The following is an 18,726-nucleotide window of genomic DNA, read 5'->3' as shown; positions in this document are numbered from 1 at the left end:
CACTGTGCAGGGTGTTTGTCTTTTCTGCAGGAACAGCTGTCTGGGAGGCAGTTCAAGGAGCCTTTCCCTTCCTCCTCACAGAGTGAATGGCCGGACATTTGCCGCGATTGAGATTACAGCACACATTTATCTGGATTTCTGCCTCACTGTGTCTGGGAGAAAGCTGGGGGCACTTTGGAAGCCTTGTCAAGGCATTTCCTCTGTCCAGGGGGAGCAGAAGCGGGAGGGAAGGGAGCGCCAGTTTCTTTGGCATGCCAAGGCACGGCTCACCCATAACACGGCGCCCTGGGGGAAGCATTCCCGTGCTGAGTGACCCAGCTGTCCCGAGCAGCCTTTGGCCCTGGGCAGCAGGCTAAGAGTGAGCGCACATGTGCCCGCCGAGCCCCGGCACTTCGGCGGAGCAGAGAAGCGAGCCATTGTCCCCGAGCAGCGCCAGCCCCGCGGGCACCGCCCGCCGCCGAGGCCCCGCCGGTGCCAGCGGCCGGGTGGGACACGGCGGCTGTGCCATGGCCGAACTGCTCCGGCCAGCACTGGCTGCGGCCCTCCTCTGCTTTGCTGTGCGTCTGGAGGCCAGCCCGGAGCTGTCCGGTGAGTCAGGGTGAGGGCGGGGAGGAGGGGGATGCTGAGAACTGCGCTGGTGTGATGGGAGGGCGAAGCGACAGCAATTTGATGGGGTAGGGACAAGTGAGGTACGGGAGGGACAACCATGGCAGGCCAGAGTGAGTTTCCCCAAAATGCTGGAATTTTTTTATCTCCACGCAGGGCTGTTCTCTGAAAACACATCGCACAGCCCTGGTGTGTGTGAGAATGGCTCTCCAGCTCTGCTGTGCTCTCTTGGATAGTTTGCAGGAAGAAATGCAAAGAAACAAACATCAAGCCAGTCCCTGAGCTTTGCTGAACATCCCCTCTGCCACTATGCTCATGTCCTCGGTGCGGGGCAGTGTGTAGAGCTGAAGGAGCACTCGGGGCTACCCTGCCAGCCTTCCCTGCTCTGAGAAGGAGAGGGAAGTGTTGGGTTGAAGCTCTACCTGGTCCCTAGACAGAGCTGATGGCTGTGCCCCAGCTGGAGCACTTGTGAGTAGGGGTGCTGCAGGGTCCCCTGCCCCAAGATACAGCGTGGGTCAGAAGCTCTCCCCAGGGCTATGCCAGTGAACCTTATAGGTGTAGACAAGGCAGAAATTTGGGATCCCTTCTGTCCCAGCTGTTTGAACAGTCAGGACAGGTGCAGGCAGGGTGGGCACCAGGCATTCCCCAGGGATCATCTGAAAACACTCATGCACACCTTCCATCTGCTCAGCTGAGCCCTGGTGGGTGAAAGCCTGATGCTGCAGCTTGGGCTGTGGTGAGGAGGATGTGATTTCATCGGGGCAGAGCTAACGGCACAACCACAGCACCGGAGATTGAGTCAGCTGTACTGGCACAAATCACTCACAAAGTCTGCCCACAGCCTCCTTTACATGGCTCCACCCAAAAAAATCTTCACAACCACTCATTGGCCCAAAATAGTGTGATGGAGAAACCTCTGCACCCATGGCAATGTTTGAGCCTCAGTTTTAAAATAGAAACCACTGGTGCTTGCAGCAAGCATGACAGCAGAATGGGGTGGCTGCCTCAAAGCTGGATTTGGGGAAATCCATTTCTTCTGTTATTTCTCCCCTGACTTCCCTGCCATCCCTAGGATTTGTCTGAGCCCTCTGCATCCAAAGCTGCCCAGCAGTGGGAAGTTTAGGCAGCCCTACATCCAGCAGTGTTGGGTATAGGCAGGTGGGTTTGGAGTCAGTGCTAGGCAGAGGTCAAGGCCAGGGTGGCTCTGAAACCTTCAGGAGCATCTGACTGCTGCCAGGTGTGGGGCTGGTGCTGCAAGTGTGGGACTGCTGCAGGGGATGCAGAGGAAGGGGATGGGGGCTGGCAGCCCGGGCAGGGTCCTGTGCCCCTCACAGGCCCCAACATCCAGTGATATGGGGCAACCAGAGGGACAGGACAGGGTTTGTCCTGTCCCCTCTTCATGAGCTCTGCACTCCAAGGGTCTGATCCAGCCCTGTGCCATTCAAAGACTATCTTTGCATCACACTGGAGCTTTGACCTGGCTAGAACACCTTGTCTACTGCCCTCTACCTTCCTGTACCTCACCTTTCCCCTTTCCTCCATCATGCACAGAAGCAATCGAGGGCTTGCTTCTGGGAGGCTGTGGGCACCCACTTGCTCATCCCAGCCTGTGAGGGATAATGCCAAGAGAGAGATTCATTCCAGGCTGGAGGCAGCTCCCAGCTGCACTCGCTGACATCCCAGGGAGGATGCTGACTGCAGATACTGAAGGGTTAGTGGCAGCACTGAAGGTGAAAGGGGCCCTTTGTGCTGCTGAGCCTGGCACCAGTTTGTGGGGAGGGGGGGAGCTAGTGGTCCCACCTTCTTGTCTTGGTTTGGGAGAGTTTGACACACTGGGGTTTGGGGGACAGAGCGCATATCCTGCTCTGGCCTGGGGCTGAGGTGCAAGTTCCTCCAAAGACCCCAGAACTGGGGTCTGTGATCTGGGGTCTGTGGTCTGCTCCGAAGCCCCATGTTGCCCGGCTGCAGTCTCCCAAGCCTCAAAATGATGCTTCCCATTTGGTTTTATTTTATTCAAAGATGCAAAGTGCTTCATTCAGGGCCTACACATCACATTTTGTCAGCTTTTCTTGCCTCCTCAGTCTTCTCCAGCAACTGGTGCCTGCTCAGAGCACCTGGCAGCTTGAAGAGCTCTTACTAAAACAGAGTCCTTGCCCACCCAGTACAGCCAATGCCAACTGGAGCCAATGCTGCATGTTAAGCCCTTGGAGAGACTGCACAGGACAGTCCCACTTTGTTGTCCCCTGTAGAGAAAACAACAGGGGCTGTAGTCTGGGACATGAACAAGGCAGGATTGAAAGAAAGAAACATCCTGTGATGGGAATTCAAGGAGGGAAGGGCCAGTTCCCATTGAAAGGGTTGTGGGCCAGGAATAGTTTGCAGCAACACACTGGGCTTCTTCAGAGACCTGAGGTCAGCTGGGCTCAAGTGATGACTTTGTGGTTCACACTCATCCATACTGACCCAGCCAGCTGTGGGAGCTTGCAGCAGCCCCTGGACCCTTCTGTCATCAGCTCATGGCTCAATTTGTGACAGAGAGCGTCCTCCTCACCCTGACTCCAGGGATCATCACTGGGGGATCATCTCTGGCTCACTCTTGTTCTCTCCCCACCATGGCTCCATAACAACCCTGATTTTCTCTAAACACTTGACAACTCCTTATTGAATTTCTCCATCTTCTCTGACTTGCCATACTGTCTCCATCTTTCCTTTCCTGTTGCTAACCAGCTCAGCTATTCTGTGCTGCTTTCCAGGCTCCTGGCAGCAATGTTGTATGCAAGGTTTGCTGCAAGCCCATCTTCTCTGCTGCTGTTCTGCTCTGATCTTGTTCATCCCATAAGTGCCTCATCTCAAGATATCCTCACTGCCAGCAGCACTTGGGTGCCCAAGTGCTGCTGTGGCCCTGCTGTCTCCTCTGGACATTGCCACCCCTGCCTTCCCCTTACAGGGTACCTGCGCAAGGTGCTGAGGAACCACACTGCCCACACCTGTGATGGAGAGCAGCTCCTCATCGTCTGCCCTCGCAAAACCACCATCAGCATCCTTGGGGCCTTCTATGGGCGCCGAGTGCCCAGCACCAACCTTTGCCCCAGCCCTGACAATGCCTCCCAGGAGAGCACCGAATGCACGTCTGCCACTGCCCACCTGGTAAGGGAGGGATCCCAGGGGCCAGGCTGCACAACCCTCTGTCTCCACACCACTGAGCTGCTTGGGCTGGGGGCTGCAGGCAATGCAGCCTCCCCATGCCCTGAGGAGGTTTTCATCAGCTTCAGGTTATAGAATAATGGAATCAAAGAATCACAAACACTTCTTGAACTCTTCTAGGTTTGGTGCTGAGACCACTTCTCTGGGGAGTGTTCCCAACCACCCTCTGTGAAAGGAACCTTTTTCTAACATCCTGCCTAAACCTGCCCTCGCACAACTTCAGCCCATTCCCTCGGGTCCTGTCACTGGTCACCACAGAGGAAAGATCAGTACTTGTTCCTTCTCTTCCCTTCACAAGGAAGTTGTAGACTGAAATGAGGACCCCCTCAGACTCCTCCCGGCTGAACAGGCCAAGTATCTTCAGCCAGTCCTCATAAGGCTTCCCCTCAAGGCCTTTCAAAGTATTGCCCTCCTTTGGATGCTCTTTAATAGTTTCATATCTTTCTTAAATTATGGTGACCAAAACTACACACAATATTCAAAGTGAGTCTGCCCCATGCAGAGCAGAGATGCACAATCTCCTCCCTGGCCTGGCTGAGCCTGATGCCCCCCAGGACAAGGTTGGCCCTCCTGGCTGCCGGGGCCCTGCTGACTTATATTCCGGTTGTTGTTGACCAGGACCCGCAGCATACACCCAGTCCATACACCCAGGGTTGCCCCTTCCCGGGTGCAGAATCCAGCACTTTCCCTTGTTGAATTTCCTGTGGTTGGTGATTGCACAATCCTCTAATTTCTTGAGGCCTCTCTGTGGGAGCTCCCTGCCTTGGAGGGAGTCAACAGCTCCTCACAGTTTTGTATCAACTGTGGGGCCCTTTTCCTGGACCATTTTTGGAAGTTAAGGGTGGAAGAGATGTTCTGCCATGTGTTCCAGAGTAGAGCCTGGCAGGAGGCACTGCTGTGTCCTGAGATGGCTTTTGGAGCAATCCCACAGGAAGCAGCAGGCTCAGAGAACACCCTGGCACCTGGAGCTGGCTTCTGGGAGAGGGGCAGTGCCATAGCCAGGCTGTTGGGCTCATGAAGTGAGACAGGACGCCCTGAGATGCTGCACTCACCCCTGTGGCTGCACCCCCTGGGGTTGGCACAGACCTTGGCTCTTCCCCAGCCAGAAGCAGGCAGGTCCCAGGAATTGGATTAGTGGAGCAGACCAAAGGGGTGCCTCTTTGATGGCAGCAGTTGGTGCAGGGAAAGGGTAGGAAAGCAAAGGCTGACCAAAGAAAAGACATGAAACTTTCTCAAAGCTAATGCCTAGGTCCCTCAATGGGGACATCATTTTATATGCTGCTTTTTTAAGACCCTGTTCCAGCTCCTTGCTAGGGCTGGGGCAAACCTGCTGCAAAGCCAGTGACTGCAGCTGCCTACAAGGGAAAGAGCCGGTGCCCTACTTAGGAGTTCGCAGGGCTTTCCTGCCTGGTCCTGCTCCAACCATACATCCCCTTCTGGGATCCTGCATGTTCCAGGAGCTCTGCAAGCACCAAGCCAGACCATGCTGGCACAGCACCAGGCTGGTCCCGTGAGCCACCCTGCAAACACAGGTCAGGACCCCGCTCTCTGCAGGATGGAGAGTATGGCCTGGCACAGGTGCGTGGAAACTGAAGGGCAGGCCTGACAGCAGGTCTGTGTAGCTCAGGTTCATACTGGGTAAAAGGTGGGGTGGCCATGCTGGCACAGGGCTGGAATACATGCTGCTGATTAAGGAGCAGGGATGTCTGGAGCCGAGAGCAAAGAGAGCAAAGCTGCTGCCAAGGCTCAGCTCTGTTTAGGCAGCAACTGGGAACAGAGATTGCTTGTGTTTCCTTAGTGAATTTCCGTTCTGGCAGGCAGTGAAGACTAAGTGAAGGCTCAGTCCTGAGCTGGCCGGGAGGGACAGGGACAGAGAAGGGCAATAAGAGATGAGAAGAGGCTCCGTTGTAGATGCTGGAATCCCCGGGCCTGAGTCACGAAGCGGTAGCAAGGGAATAAACCCCTCCCTTCTGCCTGCAGCCTCTGCTCCGCTGCGGAGCCACTGCTGTGGGACTTGTGGGGGCAAAGAGGCGAACAGAGAGGCAGGGAGTCCCATAGCCACCCAAGGCCGGGGGACCCAGCGACTCCGGCCAGAGCCGAGGGCCCGGCTTGGCCGCTCGCGGGCTGGCCCCGTGCGCAGGAGGGGAGAGGGGCCGCGGCCGCCCCGGCCACGGGCGGGGCCCGACCGGCCCGTGGGTGAACGCTCGTCCCCACCTTGTGGCCGCCCGAGGACATTGCACGGACGCGAGCCCAGGGGTTCGCCTGCGCGGGTGTTAGAGACGCGTGGTACGGCACGGTACGGCACGGTACGGCACGGTACGGTACGGTACGGTACGGTACGGTACGGCACCGTACGGTACAGTACGGCACGGTACGCTACGCTATGCTACGCTACGCTATGCTACGGTACGGTACGGTACGGTACGGTACGGTACGGTACGGTACGGTATGGTATGGTATGGTATGGTATGGTATGGTATGGTATGGTATGGTATGGTATGGTATGGTATGGTATGGTATGGCATGGTACGGTATTGTACGGTATGGTATGGTATGGGATAGTACGGTATGGTACGGTATGGTACAGTATGGTATTGTACGCTATGGTATGGTACACTATGGTATGGTACACTATGGTACAGTATGGTATGGTACGGCACGGTACGGCACGGTACGGTACGGTACGGTACGGTACGGTACGGTACGGTATGGTACGGTACGGTATGGTACGGTACGGCACGGTACGGTACAGTACGGCACGGTACGCTACGCTATGCTACGCTATGCTACGCTACGGTACGGTACGGTACGGTACGGTACGGTACGGTACGGTATGGTATGGTATGGTATGGTATGGTATGGTATGGTATGGCATGGTACGGTATTGTACGGTATGGTATGGTATGGGATAGTACGGTATGGTACGGTATGGTACAGTATGGTATTGTACGCTATGGTATGGTACACTATGGTATGGTACACTATGGTACAGTATGGTATGGTACGGTACGGTACGGTACGGTACGGTATAGTATGGGATGGGATGGGATGGGATGGGATGGTACAGTATGGTACGGTATGGTACGGTATGGTACAGTATGGTATTGTACGCTATGGTATGGTACACTATGGTACAGTATGGTATGGTATGGTACGGTATAGTACGGTGCGGTACGGTACAGTACAGTACGGTACAGTATGGTATGGTACGGTACAGTACGCTATGGTATGGTATGCTATAGTACCCTATGGTATGCTATGGTAGGGTACAGTATGGTACAGTATGGTACAGTACAGTTGGTACGGTACAGTATGCTATGGTAGGGTACAGTATAGTACAGTACACTATGGTACGGTATGGTATGGTATGGTATGGTATGGTATGGTATGGTATGGTATGGTATGGTATGGTGTGGTACGGTATTGTACGGTACGGTACGGTGCGGTATGGTACGGTACGGTACAGTATGGTATGGTACGGTACGGTACGGTACGGTACTGTACGGTACAGTACGGTACGGTACGGTACGGTACGGTACGGTACGGTACGGTACGGTATGGTACAGTACGGTATGGTATGGTACAGTATGGTATAGTACGGTACGGTACTGCGATGCCAGCACAGGTAGTAGCAGCTGTGTAGGACACACAGGTCAGTGGGTGCAGGGGGGGAACTGGCTCAGGAACAGGCACTGGAATTGGGATGTTTGCATCAGGGGTGGGCAGGAGCAGCTATGGGACACTTCTGTGGGGTGAGTGGCCACTTCCCTGAGCATGGTGATGGCATTGACGCACAGGAGGTGAGAACAGCCTCCGGACTGTTCTCACCCAACTCACACCTGTTCCACTCTGCTCTCCAGAAGCTGCTGGCTGAGTGCCAGGACCAGCAGTGGTGCCAGTTCTCAGTGCACAGCCAGGTCTTTGGGCCAGACCCATGCCCTGGGACACACAAGTATCTCATCGCTTCCTACAAGTGCCGGCCAGGTAAGGTGGAGCATGGTCTGGGCAATACTGCATGGGCTCTCCCTGACCTCAGCTGCTCAGAAAGGGGCAGGAAGGAGAGCATGGCTGCTCCTGCACCTCGCAGCCCTATTTCAACCCTTCCCTTGGCCTAACAGAGGTCATTCAGGATGCATTGGGGCACTCAGCAATGTCACTCCCTAGGGAACCATCGGGTCAAGACCGTGTGCGAGAATGATAAGCTCAAGCTGCAGTGTCGACCAAAATCCATCCTGGCCATTTATTCTGCAAGTTATGGACGATTTCCATGGGGCAAACCAGAATGTGATGCCTTGAACACTGGAGAACCCCATATAGGTATGCCAGAATGGTTTGAGACAGAAATGGGGCTGGAGTCATGCAGAGAGTATGGCACAAGTCCACCACAGGGCTGTACCTGTGTCCCTTGGCCTCTGCTGGCCGATGCCCAGCAGGGAGGGGCAGGCAGTTCTGCCCATGGGTCCATGCCTCATGCCTCTGCAGAGTGTGTGGCTCCAGATGCTCTGCGCAGGGTCTCCAAGAAGTGCCACCGCAAGGGGAACTGCACCGTGGCTGCTGACAAGGCCACCTTCGGGGACCCGTGCCTCCCCGGCATGAAGAAGCAGCTGCGAGTCTCTTACACCTGTGGTGAGAGCTCCCCACAGAGCCAGCGGCACAGGGGCCGCTGGTGGAGTGTCTGCTCTGCCCATCCCGTGCCACGCAGGCAGGGGCATGGGGCTCCCCTGGGAGGCAGGGGCTGCAGGGGAGGAGCAGGGTGGTGATGCTTGGTGTGTTCTCTCCTTGCAGTGCCTAAGCAGCTGCTGGAGGAGGTGGGCCCTGACACCTCAGACCCCTTCCTGCTCTCAGACTACATACACGGTAATGTGGGGGGAGGAAGGTTACACCACAAGCAGTGTGACACCATGTCTGTGCTCGGGTGAACCAGCCCTTCCATGGTTTGTCTGCATCCCTGATACCAGCTTAGCCTCCCTGTTCCATGGTGGAAACCATCCCTAGTGCCCATTCTGAGGGGATGGAGGTGGCATCTGCTGGGAGCAGGGGAGAGGGAGACACACAGGCTCATCCCTGTGGACAGCAGAGCACTTGTGCAGAAAGGATGGAGTGTGGTATGGGGAAGGACAGGCAGGAGCAGGCAGCTGGCACACGGGGCACTGAGAGCACCTCGTGCCTCAGCCTGCACCCCCTTGTCACTGCAGGTGGCTGGTACAAAGGGCCCAGGTTCTCCAGGCTCCAGGAAGACCGCATGATTTTTACTAGCTCTCTGGCAGCTTTTGCTCACCTTTGGGGTATGTGCCCTCCCTGGGTCTCATGCAGCACCTGGGGAAACAGGACAGGCTGGGGGGTGGCTGACATTCCGGATGGCCCCAGCTCAGCCTAGGGCTCATCTCAGAGGCAGCCAGACCCCAAACCTCTCCAGCAGGGCCAACAGACACAAAGGAGCAGGGCACCAAGCACCCATGCTAAGTTTGGGGTGGACAAGTAGGGCAGGAGCTCAGAGGTGGAAAGAGCCTCAAAGACTCCCAGCATCAACAGTGATAGTGTGGCTACAGTCCTGCCTGTGGACCTTTCTTTTCCAACAGGCCAGATTACCCACTGGGTCTTTTTCTTCCTGCCCTGTCCGCAGGCATTGATGGAGACCACCTTTCTGCAGGCAAAAATTTCCCTTGTCAGAGGAAATTACTCATTTAATCCCCCAAGGGATTATTCTTTCCCCTGCTCTGCCTACCCCACATCTCAGTGAAGGTTTCCTTTGGGGAAAGGCCCATTTCAGGACTGGTGGGTGCTGATGAGGGTCTAGGTGACACTTCCATGATTGCTGGGGCAGGGTCTGTCCTGTCTCTGCAGCCTGGGTGGTGAGGGCATCCCTGCTCCCTTCCTCTTACTCCCATATGCCTGGCTGAGGGGCTTTGCAGGCACTGTTGCCCCACAGACCGCAGAGCAGTTTGTACCCTGGTGTCTTTCTTTCCTTTTCCCTTCAGGTGTCCCAGAGAAAGTTGCCCTCTACTTTCTTTGTGGAGTCTCAGGAGGCCTCATGCTGCTGCTGTGCATCATCAGCCCCAAAACAACCTTCATCCAGGAGGTGGGGAAGGCTCTCAAAGACCCAGAGCTGGGCAGCAGCTCAGAGCTGGGCAGGACCAAGCTGCGGGATGAGCAGGATGAAGACATCCCTGATGACAGCTCCTCAGACTCCTCCTTCCAACGCCTCACGCGCACCTACCGGGCCACTGACAGCATCTTTGGCCCTGAGCTGACGGCAGCTATGGAAGGAGCAGTGGAGCACCAGGGCCAGAGTGGGGAGGAGATCTGGATGCCCAAGGAGTCAAGCCCATATGCCATACACAAGATCAAATCGGCCACCAAATAAGAACTGGAAGAAAATGGCTGGAGGGCAGCAGAGGGGTGCTGGCTCAGTGGGATCCAGCATCAGAGAGACATAAGAGTTTGGGCTGCTTGGGGTGACTGGACATCCTGAGCAGCAGCAGGGTCATGGCAGCTCCAGCGTGTCCATCAACCCACTGCTCCACCAGCTGGGGGTGACATGCAGACCCTCAGTGTGATGAGGGGCTGTGGAATGGCTCTGTGGGCCATGGGCTCCTTTGCCATAGATGCCGCTAACCCTAACCTAACCTCCCTGTTCTCAGCTTGCATTGTCTGGCTCTAGAGTTTAACCCTGATCAGCTGTGCCAAGCCCACCCTGAGCCCTTTGAAACTGCTTGCTCCTATTTCTCCTTGGGTACTGGCTTCCACTGCTGGTGCTGCAAACACAGCCTGCACTCAGGCACTGTGTCAGCAGCAGAGAGGCAGGGATAGCCAGGACATAGGAAGAGGCAGGAGAAGTGGGTGTGCAAGCACAGCAGGCATCACCAGCACAGCCCCACCACGGTGCATGCCATGAAGCCCTGCTGTGCCAAGGGAGCTACTCCCCAGGCTGGAGACACTGGCAGCTCAGCATAACACAGGCTCTCACCTATCTGCAGGCATTCAGGAGCTCTGTCATCCCGTGTTGCTCTATGCTTTCCTCTCTACTTTCCCCAGCGGCAGGAGAGCCCCAAGTTTTAACTTGCTGTGGTTTTTTTCCAGTGAATAAATGCAACAGCTCTTAGGCACAATACCTCTCCATGACCTTGGTCATTAGTAATGAAAAGGGGAAAAAGAAAGAAGTAAAGTTCAGCCCTCCCTGTGCAGAGAAGTACCTTGCCTCCCATCAGGGCTTCTGGCACTGGGCCATGGGAAACAACAAGTTGGGCCTGTTTTACCACAGGAAAGAATAAGGGGAAGGGAAAGGGGAAAAGCAGTCCATCTGGGACCCAGCAATGATGCTTCCCTGTCCTTGCTGCTCTTCTTCAGCCTAGGGCTTCCCATCTGGTAAGCAATCCTGGAGCAAAGGTCCCCAGATACCGCACAGAGGGGCTTCTCGGCAGTCCTGCAGTGCCAGGAAGCCAGGCTGGGGCTGGGGTCTGCTCCAACTCAAAAAGGCCGCACAGGCTTTTTTACTGCTGTGGGAAGATTCTGGATGGAAGCAGCAACCCAGCTTTCCTCACAAAAGGGACATGCCAGGCACAAATGCTCTTGAGCCAGCACACAGAGTCTAGCGAGAGGAGCCAAGGTCCTGCATTCTCCCCGATCTGGGGGTTTGCTAAGGGAAGGTCACAGCTCAAGCAGAGCTTGCGGAGGTCTCACCTCCAGCTGGCCCTCAGCATCCATAGATTGTGATCAGGACTGAGACCACACCCTTGCCTCGATGCTTGGACAGTTGGCACAGCTCCTGCTGCACACCCATGGCTTCACCTCGCACTTCTTGCTCTTCTCATCTTCTCTCCCACACTCCCCATGTCCAGGGGCAATTTCAGCTTGCGAGGTGGAAGTCACACCCCTGCAGCAGGGCTGGGATTCCCAAGAGCCTTGCCAGGAGCACCAGCATGGCAGTGCTTTAGAGACTGGAAAAGCCTGCTTCCCAGTGCCAAGCCTAGGCAGGATAGGCAGACATGAACCTGTCCCAAAGCAGGCAGCTCATCCCAGCCTCCACAGGGCTGTGGGCAGACTTGGATGGAAGTTTTGGCTGAGGATCTTATCCTACAGGATAATCACTGGCAGTGGGATGTGTCCTGCCTCTGCCTGGCTAGCATGCACCCAGCCTGTATTTCTGAGTGGGCTATGTGCTGCCTTAACATGCACAGGGAAAGGCAGGCTCTCGGATCCCACAGGATCCCAAACCAACAGCAGGCAAGCCTCAGGGAGCCCCCAGGCCAAGGACAGAAGCAGTAACATGGGGGAAGCTGGGTCTGGAGAGGGCAAATGGCCAAGGAGGAACAAGGTGGGCTGGGGCTGCAGCAACTCTGACCAGTTTTGGGGACTGAAGGGACCCAAGATGTGTGCGACCCAGGTTTAAACCTCTACTGAACCCGTGAGCAGAATTCTGCTCCTGGCTGTCTGTGATCCAGGTCTTTCTGCTGGAGATGTGGCAGAGCTGCCCACGTGCAGCCCAAGCCATGTGCCTGATCCTGCCCACGTAGCCCTTGGGCAGCAGGTTTAAAACCCCCCAGATGCTGGCACTGCTGTGTTTCTCTAGCCAGGGGTTCATCAGCTCCACCCACAACAGCAGCACGTGAGTGTGCGATTATCTGAAAGGATTTTCTTGGGTTAAACTTAGGAATTTGAAAGGTTTTCTGGGAATCTGGTGGCCAAAGGAAGCTCTCCTCTGCTGCAGTGCTGAGCTCTGCTAAGTTTGCCTCAGCGGGGCTTCACTTGTGCCAGAGCTCAGTGTAGTGCTTAAGCCCCCAAGAGCTGCTGAGGGCACAGGACCATTGCATGGTGGTGGCATGAGAGCAAAGAACTGTGCTGGAAACTCACAAAGGAGCAGAGTGATACACTGAGCATCAAGGATACAAACATGGATCACGGTCTCACACCCCAAAAGTGGGTGGCTTTTCCAAGACTAGTTTATCAAGGAACAAAGCAAGCTGTGGATGTTAGGAGTCTCCTGCATTCCTTTCATGATACATGGAAATTGACTTCAAGCCAACTGACAGCTTGAGCAAGCCTTTTCCAAGCTCTCTCTGACCAGCAGCCTGGCTGCATGGCACAGGTCTCCCCAGGAACTGCAATGCCCTCAAGGCTGGTCCTTGATACATGTACAGTGCTCCTCAGCAGATGTTCCATAAGTGGGCCAGCACTTTGTACAACCCCACAATTCAGTGACTGTGACATGTGCCTTGGTAACTTTGGCCCTGTCCTGGTCGCTGTGGATGATGGGGCAGTCCCAGTGAGCCTCACCCTGAATTTGGTCAGTCATACCTGTACGACACCACATGAACAGTGCTCCTGTGCTACCTCAGACAGTGAAAGTAGGGTTAGACTAGATATAACAAAAATATCTTCCCTGTGAGAAGTGAGGCTGGGGATGCCCTGGCACAGGGTGCCCAGAGTAGCTGTGGCTGCCCCTGGATCCCTGGAAGCCTGCCCAAGGCCAGGCTGGACAGGGCTTGGAGCACCCTGGGTCGTCTAAGGTGTCCCTGCCCATGGCAGGGGCTGGAGCAGGTTGAGCTTGAGGTCCCTTCCCACCCAAACCGTTCTGTGATTATCCAAGAGATGCGAGCCCTCTGTTCCCGGCACAGGGTCAAGGAAGGCGCAGGGCCAGCACAACCTGTGACCCAGCCCGGTGGGAAAGGGCAGCCCCCGAGGCCTGGGACCCACAGCCGCGGACGGAGGCAGTCCAGGCAGCGGACTCAGCGGACTCAGCGGACCCAGCCGCCCACGGAGGCCGCTCCATGCGCCCCAAAGAACAGCGAGGCCGAGGCCGAGGCCGAGGCCGAGGCCGAGGCCGAGGCCGAGGCCGAGGCCGAGGCCGAGGCCGAGGCCGCTCCCCGGGCGCCCCGACTCTGCGGCGCGGCCGCCACGACGGCCCTGCAGAACGGATTTAAACGGCGCCCGCTCCCACCAATCACTGCCCGCCCGGCTCGGCGCTCGCCCCGCCCCTGCTGCTTCCTCGCCTTCCCATTGGTCACCGGCGTTGAATTTTAAACCCTGCCGCCCTGCCCCTTAGCAACTGCATCCCTCTGCGCCTGCCGATTGGCCGCCGCCTGGCATCGCCTCGCACTCCGATTGGGCGAGGCTCGGCCAGTGCTGGCCGGCCGCTACCGAACTGCTACTTTCAAAAGCGCCGGGGCCGGAGGTGCGGGCACAGCGCACCGGGCATGGGTGAGTGGGGACGGGACGGGACGGGACGGGAGTGGCGGGGGGGAGTCCCCCCGGCTGTTCGTGAGTGGGGCTTCCGAGGGCTGCGGGGGAGTGGGCAGCGCTGGGACCCGTAGTTGGTCGCAGGCGTGGGGACCCTGGAGGATTCAAGGGAGTAAGGGTTTCCAAGATCCCCAGCTTCCCTGGGAACTCCGGGGCATTCAGGAGAGAGGGGAACTTTGGGACTCCCGACTCCCCCAGGGGACCTTGAGGGTTGCGGGAGACTGGGGATCTCCAAGACCTCCAGCTCTCCGAGGAAGTGTAAGCCCTTGCATCCTTCTCTGGGGCGCAGGAGTCTGGAAATTGCCTGTCCCCCCAAGCACCTCACCCAGCAGAGTGCTTTAATGGTGGTCTTTGGGATCTCTGTCCCTTCCTCCCCACGAGCACCCCTAGCCAGATTTGTCCCTCACCTGGGCATGTCTTGAGGCACCACCCACCTGGCGTGCTCAGGAAAGGAGTCAGTCCTGCTGTGCTAACCCCCAGGAGAGACAGACCTCCTCCTGTGCTGCCCCAAGCTGGGAGGGTGTCCCTGGAGGCAGGTGGACAGCAACCTCCATCACGTGTTGCTTCGCCCCCAGCTTGCTCACAGAGACCAAGGGAGAGGATGCCATTGCCACGCAATGCCAAGATGCTGACCACCAAGCAGTCCCGAGCAGGCAAGGCAGGCCCTGCTCTAGAGAACGTCGATCCTGAGAAGGTGAGCACCAAGCCAAGCGAGGGCTGTAGGGGGTGCTCCTGTGGGGCAGCTGACCACCATCTTCTAACAGCCTCTATTACAGGAGGAGAGCTGTCACGCCAAGAGGTCTTCATCCTCACCCCAGGGTGGGCCCAAGAAGAGATCAGCATTCGGGGACATCACCAATGTGAGTGCTTCTGTGAGCGTGGGGGCTCTGGTACCCCCCGAGAGCTCCCCATGGTGGGGGGGGAGGGGGGGCATATCCCATGCCCATTAGGAAGAGGAGAGGTCTCCCTGCAGGCCATATCTTCCTTTCCACTGTGCAGCCCCTGTATGTCCCTGTTCTGACCCAAACAGGCTCGCAAGAACCAGGTGGTGGCAGGAAAGAAGGAGGCTGTGAAGGTTGCTCCACCCAAGGCACAGAAGGCACATAATGCTTTAGGGGTGACCAAGAACAACGAGATCAACCTAAAAAAGTGAGTAGCTGAGGGCAGGGGTTTGCTGCAAACTTGACCCATGGGGACAAGTAGTAGGGGCTTCCCTTGGCTGATGGAGGCTGAGCCAGATGCAGGAGGGAACTAGTATATCTACTATAAATGGCATCATGTTGTGGCAGGGGAGGGTTGGGTTGGATATTAGGAAAAATCTCTTCCCCAGAAGGGCTGTCCAGCCCTGGCATAGGCTGCCCAGGACAGTTTCCATGGAAGGATTTAAAAGTCACGTGGATGTGGCCCTTGGGGACATGGTTTAGTGGTGGGCATGGCAGTGCTGAGGCAACTGTTGTCCTCAATATCTTTAAAGGTCTTTTCCAACCTAAGTGGTTCTAGGAGTCTGTGGGGATATTTTAGGGGTGATTTTGCCCCTTCCTGAAGCAGCAAGAGTCTCTGGAAGGCCCCTCTTCAGCCAAGAAATTTGGTCTTCTCCCAGCAATGATTTATGCTCTTGCCCTTCCCAGGTCAATGAAGAAAACTCCCCCAACAGCTCCTGCAGAGCCCAGAGTAGATCTTGTGCCAGAGAAGCCGGTGTCTTTACAGGAACTGAAGCCCCCTGAGCAGAGGGTAGGGACTCTGGGCTGCAGCATTGCCCCAGGCCCATCACAGCACCGCTCTGTGGCTGCTACTGGTGGTACTCAGGCACCAGGCAGTGCTCTGGGCCTTGGCGAGACTTCAGCCAGGGTGATGGAAAGCTGGGGAGGGGGGCAAAGTGCACCACCATCTTCCTTCAAGAATCCTCCCCTGGGAAAGAGTGGGGCCGGGACTGCAGGGTGATGAGGGCAGGTGGAAAAGGGGGGTGCAGAGGAGCAGAAGCCTTGCCCCAAGAAGGTGACTGGCACTTACAGGGCCTCCCCTTTACTGCTGCCTCTTCCGTGCCAGCAGGTGCCAGCAGTGGAGGACATTGACAAGGAGCAGCTGGGTGACCCCTACGCCAGTGCAGAGTACGCCAAGGAGATCTTTGAATACATGCGGGAAAGAGAGGTGGGTGATGCCTGTCCAGGGGGTGACAGTCCTGTCCAGGGAAAGAGTGACTGCAGGCAGGGCCACTGACTGCCCAGAGGCTCTGACCACCTGGCAGAGGACTGCACAGGGTGAGAAGGGGCTTGTTTGAAGGTGGGGATGTTTGCCCTGTCCCTGAAAGCTGGCTCTTTGGCAGGAAAAATTCATGCTTCCTGACTACATGCAGAAGCAGACAGACATCAGTGGGGACATGCGTGCTATCCTTGTGGACTGGATGGTGGAGGTGCAGGTGAGAGGGCACAGCTTTCTGCAGAGCAGCCCCTATGGTGCCTTTGGCATGTGTGACCTCTGTGCTAGCAGAGGCTCCTGCAAGCATTCCCAGTGGACAGCTGATCCTCCCCCTGTGTGGGCTAGGGATGAGCCTACATCCCTCCCTCTGAGCCTGGCCCATAGGTACCCCGGCCTCTGTGAGAGCTGGAAGGGGCTGGCCAGGCCTAACTTCTGTCTGACACTCTGTTCTGACCCCCACTCTCATTCTTGAAGGAGAACTTTGAGCTGAACCATGAGACACTGTACCTGGCTGTGAAGCTAGTGGACCACTACCTGGTGGAGGTGGTGAGCATGAGGGAGAAGCTGCAGCTCATCGGCTCCACTGCCATCCTCATTGCCTCCAAATTTGAGGTGACTCTTTGTGTGCTCTCCTGGGGTGCAGGGTCAGAGGGGCTGTGCCTCTCTGATCCCTGGGGGGGGCTTTAAAGAAGGCCAGGTTACTGCCCTGAGAGCTGCCAGGGTGGCATGTCTGTCATGTAACTCCTTCCTGTCCCAAGGGCTGCAAATAGAGTCATGATGGGCTGAAACCTGTGTCCTGGTGTCACTGGAGAGCCAGCTTCTCTCTGCTCTGCACAGACCATCAGGATACCTTAGTTTACTTAATGCAGGCATGGACCTCAAGCCAAGGGCTGGAGGGGTATGGACGTCACAAAAGTGCCACAGGGTGTTAATAGTCCTTGCTGAGTCCAGCAGCACGTGAATACTTACAGGGCCTGTGGGCTGGCAAGGATCTCCTGAGTGAGGCCAGGATGCGCCCCCGTTGAGGTGCTGAGCGGTTGTGCCCCCACAGGAGCGGTGCCCACCATGTGTGGATGACTTCCTCTATATCTGTGATGATGCCTACAAGCGAGAGGAGCTTATTGCTATGGAGATGAGCATCCTCAGCACCCTCAAGTTTGACATCAACATCCCCATCCCCTACCGCTTCCTGCGGCGCTTTGCCAAGGTGAGTGCATTCGGAGGGCAGGCTGGGTGCCCCCAAGCACCCCTTCTGTTGGCTCCAGGGGACAGTGCCTCGCATCACCGGGGCTTCAGGCTCCCAGTTGGCAGCAAGGAAACTTCATCCAGGTCCCCTCAAAAGGGTTCAGGGGGTGAGGATGGTGGTCTGTGATAGGCTGGGTGTGCGTGATCCCTGACCTGTGCCCAGAGGCTGCATTCTAGATCCTAGAAAGGCTGGGAAGGGGAGCAGCCCTGCTCAAAAGGCTGAGCCTTTCCCTGCCCACTGGCTGCAGTGTGCCCGTGCCACCATGGAGACGCTGACGCTGGCCCGCTTCCTCTGTGAGATGACCCTGCAGGAGTACGACTATGCCCGAGAGAGCCCCTCGAAGCTGGCTGCCAGCTGCCTGCTGCTGGCACTTACCATGAAGAACCTTGGGGGCTGGGTGAGTACTGTCTCTGCTGAGGCACCCTGGGAGGAGGCACTGCAGAGGGATGCAAGGGACTAGTGAGTGGGGTGATCACTAGGGCTATGATTAGATTTGGATGCTGGACAGGGAAGATGATGGCTGTCCTGTCATTGAGGATGCAGCTTAGCCCTGCTGTCCCCTTGCAGACCCCTACACTGGAGTACTACAGTGGGTACAGTGCCCAGGACCTGCACCCCCTGGTGAAGAGGCTGAATTTCCTGCTCACATACCAGCCCCGTGACAAGCTGAATGCTGTGCGCAGCAAGTACTCGCACAGGTGAGAGTCATGGGGCTCTGTCTCAGGCCCGTCCCTGCCGCAGGGAGTGACACCACTAGCATGCACCCTAGGCTTCTGCAGGGATCTGGGAGCACTGGTGGATGGGTGTCAGGGGTTGAGCTCTAAGCCAATGTGTTCCTTCCAGGGTCTTCTTTGAGGTTGCCAAAGTCACCCCCATGGACATGCTCAAGCTCGAGGAGACACTCACTAGCTCCTAGCCCTACTCTGTGAATAAGCCTGTAAATAATGGGGTACCCTCAAGCAGGGTGGTACCATGTAAATAAGTAATACTAATTTTAACTGAGGAGGAGGTGGGGGAGGGGAAAAAAGTAATGTGTAACTGTTAATAAAAGGTTTGTTGTACATGCTGGCACTGGAGACTGTGAGCCCCAGCACTGTACTTCCCTGTGTTGTGATGAGACAGAGGATGAGAGCACAGTGACTGGTGGGGAGCAGGAAGCTCAGGGGTGAAGGCTGGAAAGGCATTCTCAGTTCCCTCCTCCCCACCTTCCCCTTAGTAATGACACTACACAAGCAGCA

At 56.5% G+C, this 18,726-nt stretch overlaps 2 protein-coding genes across 4 annotated transcripts; both read left to right on the top strand.

Moving 5' to 3' along the window:
* Positions 1-260: 260 nt before the first annotated feature.
* Positions 261-10,882, top strand: LOC311158129 (protein eva-1 homolog C-like). Of its 3 annotated transcripts, XM_084213300.1 has the most exons (8): positions 261-588; positions 3,554-3,753; positions 7,671-7,794; positions 7,975-8,127; positions 8,293-8,436; positions 8,596-8,667; positions 9,006-9,095; positions 9,789-10,882. In XM_084213300.1, the coding sequence occupies exons 1-8, from the start codon at positions 369-371 to the stop codon at positions 10,172-10,174; spliced, it is 1,389 nt and encodes a 462-aa protein (XP_084069426.1). In that variant the 5' UTR covers positions 261-368; the 3' UTR covers positions 10,175-10,882. The 3 variants fall into 3 exon arrangements, with proteins under 3 accessions (XP_084069426.1, XP_084069428.1, XP_084069427.1); XM_084213302.1 differs by lacking the exon at positions 9,006-9,095; XM_084213301.1 differs by lacking the exons at positions 261-588; positions 3,554-3,753 and adding an exon at positions 5,677-6,116.
* A 2,516-nt stretch (positions 10,883-13,398) lies between these two features.
* CCNB3 (cyclin B3) lies at positions 13,399-18,435 on the top strand (the record flags this gene model as incomplete). Its single annotated transcript, XM_084212756.1, has 13 exons — positions 13,399-13,733; positions 13,853-14,007; positions 14,622-14,740; positions 14,811-14,906; positions 15,077-15,195; positions 15,675-15,777; positions 16,093-16,194; positions 16,370-16,462; positions 16,717-16,854; positions 17,294-17,449; positions 17,736-17,885; positions 18,056-18,186; positions 18,332-18,435. The coding sequence occupies 13 exons, from the start codon at positions 13,399-13,401 to the stop codon at positions 18,402-18,404; spliced, it is 1,770 nt and encodes a 589-aa protein (XP_084068882.1). The 3' UTR covers positions 18,405-18,435.
* Positions 18,436-18,726: the final 291 nt, after the last annotated feature.

This window comes from Fringilla coelebs, assembly GCF_963513975.1.
Source record: "Fringilla coelebs genome assembly, chromosome: 11".
Classification (NCBI taxonomy): domain Eukaryota; kingdom Metazoa; phylum Chordata; class Aves; order Passeriformes; family Fringillidae; genus Fringilla; species Fringilla coelebs.
This window is presented reverse-complemented; position numbering and strand designations above follow the sequence as displayed.

What these genes read in the sequence shown, in the direction of transcription:
- LOC311158129 (XM_084213300.1), top strand. Translation starts at nt 369, where the DNA reads ATGTGCCCGCCGAGCCCCGGCACTTCGGCGGAGCAGAGAAGCGAGCCA. An exon ending in CGTCTGCCACTGCCCACCTG is followed by an intron (nt 3,754 to 7,670) that starts GTAAGGGAGGGA and finishes TCTGCTCTCCAG; the next exon opens with AAGCTGCTGGCTGAGTGCCA. An exon ending in GCTCTCAGACTACATACACG is followed by an intron (nt 8,668 to 9,005) that starts GTAATGTGGGGG and finishes TTGTCACTGCAG; the next exon opens with GTGGCTGGTACAAAGGGCCC.